At 32.4% G+C, this 2851-nt stretch overlaps 1 protein-coding gene across 1 annotated transcript; it reads left to right on the forward strand.

The window, feature by feature from the left end:
• Window positions 1-193: 193 nt before the first annotated feature.
• On the forward strand, window positions 194-415 carry LOAG_01153 (hypothetical protein; the record flags this gene model as incomplete). The annotated part of the gene is made up of 1 exon (XM_003136693.1): window positions 194-415. One exon carries the CDS (start codon window positions 194-196, stop codon window positions 413-415), a length of 222 nt encoding a protein of 73 aa, XP_003136741.1.
• Between the last annotated feature and the right edge of the window lie 2436 nt (window positions 416-2851).

Consider the following 2851-nt stretch of genomic DNA (forward strand, 5'->3'; position numbering starts at 1 on the left):
CCGATCTCAGACTGTCCTGTCATTTCTAAAGCGTCTCCTACACCGCCTACCTGAGTCTTCCTATTTGTACAGCTAATAAAGCTAGTCAGAAGGAATGGCACAGACAGACACAAACAGTGAGCATACAGATGATACGTACAGGTGTTTGATGCTTACAGACGCCTCTCTTCGATAATACCGACTGACTAGAAAAATGGTGACAGTGGTGACAGCGAAGAAGGATGAAGAAGTCTATCCAACTAGTTGCACATTATGTCCTGGTCAAGTCAGCGACAAAACTTTCTCAACATTCTCGAATGACTCATTAAAATCTGCAATTGGACGATTTGAAAATCCCCTTACAGACCCTGACACATACGCACACACACAGACACAGACAACACACAACATACAACACACACACACACACACATAAATACATACACACATCTATTCACACATTCTCACATGTTTAAACGCAAAAATACGGTAATCCACAATTTGTAGGTGGGACTAAATAAGCAGCACTACTTCAGTTTCCATTATGTTTGTGAATCCAATGGAACTTCTTATCACTTACAATATTTTATCCTTATCAGTAAAGTATAAGGATACAACCAGACGGATTGTCGAGTCATCTGATTGCATAATCATATGGAACATTGAAAGATAAAGTGCAAAATAGTGAACTGATTTCAAAACAGAATTAAAAGGCTACAAAATTTTTTCCGTTTTGAAATTTCATACTAAAATTTCCTAAACTTTTTTTTTTTTTTTGTAACGAAAAGGCGATGCTAGAAAAAGTGAAGTTGAAAATGGATGATTTTTTTATTCTGAAAATAGAAGAAATGAATATCGAATCTTACTGGTGATGAATCTCATTTCTTTAGATAATTCTGTCAAAATTTTACATATATTCTTGTAATAAATAAAGAAAACAATTGTTTACCAACAAAAGTATCAGAGCAAATTAATTACAGCAACCAATACAATTAATTAAATTGTATATCCATTGGTAAAAACTATCACACATCTAGTGATGATAATGATTTCTGTTTTTAATTCCGTATTCATTTGTCACCTTTTACTATACAAATATATAAACAAATGATTTGTCGTATAAATAAGACATCACCCAAATATTTGTTCTTTGAAAGGGCGGGTATTAGCATGTGACCTTAACCATATCGATTTCTTTTTCAATAAGTTGAAAAACTGCGGTAAATGAGTTATGGAACGAAATCAAATTAAAACTTAAATGGAACCGTTTCTCACAGAGATACAAATTTCACAGAAATGGAAGTTAGCTTTAAGACGGATATGAATAAACTGCTGAAGAAAATATGAATTCAATGGGAAGAAATATGCAAGAGGATTGGGAATTATAGAAGTTATCGAAATTTTCAAAAATTTATGGTTTAAGAGATTACAACAAATAAAGCCAATAGACGGCCACTTTATCGAGAATAAGAGAGGTAATTACTGGTGACATCTTACTCCAGACGTATTAATTAACCAATTACGGTAAAAACATTTATGAGTGGATCAATAACTTTTCAATTCTTAGATCTATCAATTAAAAAAATCATTGCTTATCTACCCGCGTAAAGTTTGCGCTATTGGCGCTCTCGAAAATAAATTACGCTAAACAAAAGTTGAAAATCTTGCTAATTTCCTACACTGAAAATTATTTATCTTTCATTTCATAGATTTTCCAAAAGGAATTTGCAATTTATTCGCCTAAATATGATTAGAATAATAGACGGAATTTGACGAAAATTGAAAATCTACAAAATTTGAGTTTAGAAAAGTACCAAAAATCAAAAATTCAAGAATTTTGTTGTTAGAAGAATAATTTGAATATAAAAACGGAATAATTAGACTTTTTGATATAGTAAATTTTAAAGATGAACGGTAATTTCCTTCCGTTCAAAACAATTTTGGGTGTTTAAAAATAACTGTAACAGCAGCTCAAATAAAATTTGCTATGTAAATAAGAAGTGATAGTGTTACTGAGATTCAAGGAAATCATCAAATGATTGGATGGATGAAGGGTGACATAGGCATGATGGAATGGGAAAGAAAGGATGGAATAGATGAATGGATGGGATGAGTTGACAACAAAAACCCATCCTAACTATCCATCCCCATCACTACTTCGCTCTTGCAGTTGAACAAACATTGAAAACGGGTGTGGTTGACAATCATCAGCTAGTTTAGCTTCTCTCTCTCATCAATGCTAGTAAGGAAGGACTAGGAATGAAGTTAATATTATTGATGTATTCCAAAGATTTGTATATCACCGCACAAAACTTCTACTATTAAATTAATTAACAGTTAATATTAAATTGTTAAGAAGTGCCATTATCTGCTTAATCAGTCCTCAGATAAATGATTTCAAGCTAATCCTAGTAATATGTGCCTTGGGTTCCTGTTCTCTACCAAGTTAATGTTGGTCAGGTAAAATTTTAAGAGAAAAATTTCCACTACTTTTATTCTTCAAGGAAAAGTTTTAAGAGAAGACAAATCGAATAATAAATGTCAAGCAAGATAGCAGATAAATAAATGATTGTCAGGCGACACATGGCATTGATAGGATTGTATGATGAGTGGAAAAGTGAAGGGAGGAGCAATTGACAAATGGTAGAAAGAGGGGATGGTACCGCCCAAATACGATATCACCAATTTTTCCTCGTATGATCATTGTCATGCAGCTTGATCGTTTTAAAAAAAAAAAGGAAAAAAAGAAGCAATCGATGAGATTTTACGTTTAATAATTGAAATCGATGAAATATCTCAAAATTCTGGCCGAAATTTCATGCACTGACAATATGTGTGCCTCAAATTTTTAGCATTAATTTAAATTGAAATA

Source organism: Loa loa (genome assembly GCF_000183805.2).
Source record: "Loa loa unplaced genomic scaffold supercont3.3, whole genome shotgun sequence".
NCBI classification, from domain to species: Eukaryota; Metazoa; Nematoda; class Chromadorea; order Rhabditida; family Onchocercidae; genus Loa; species Loa loa.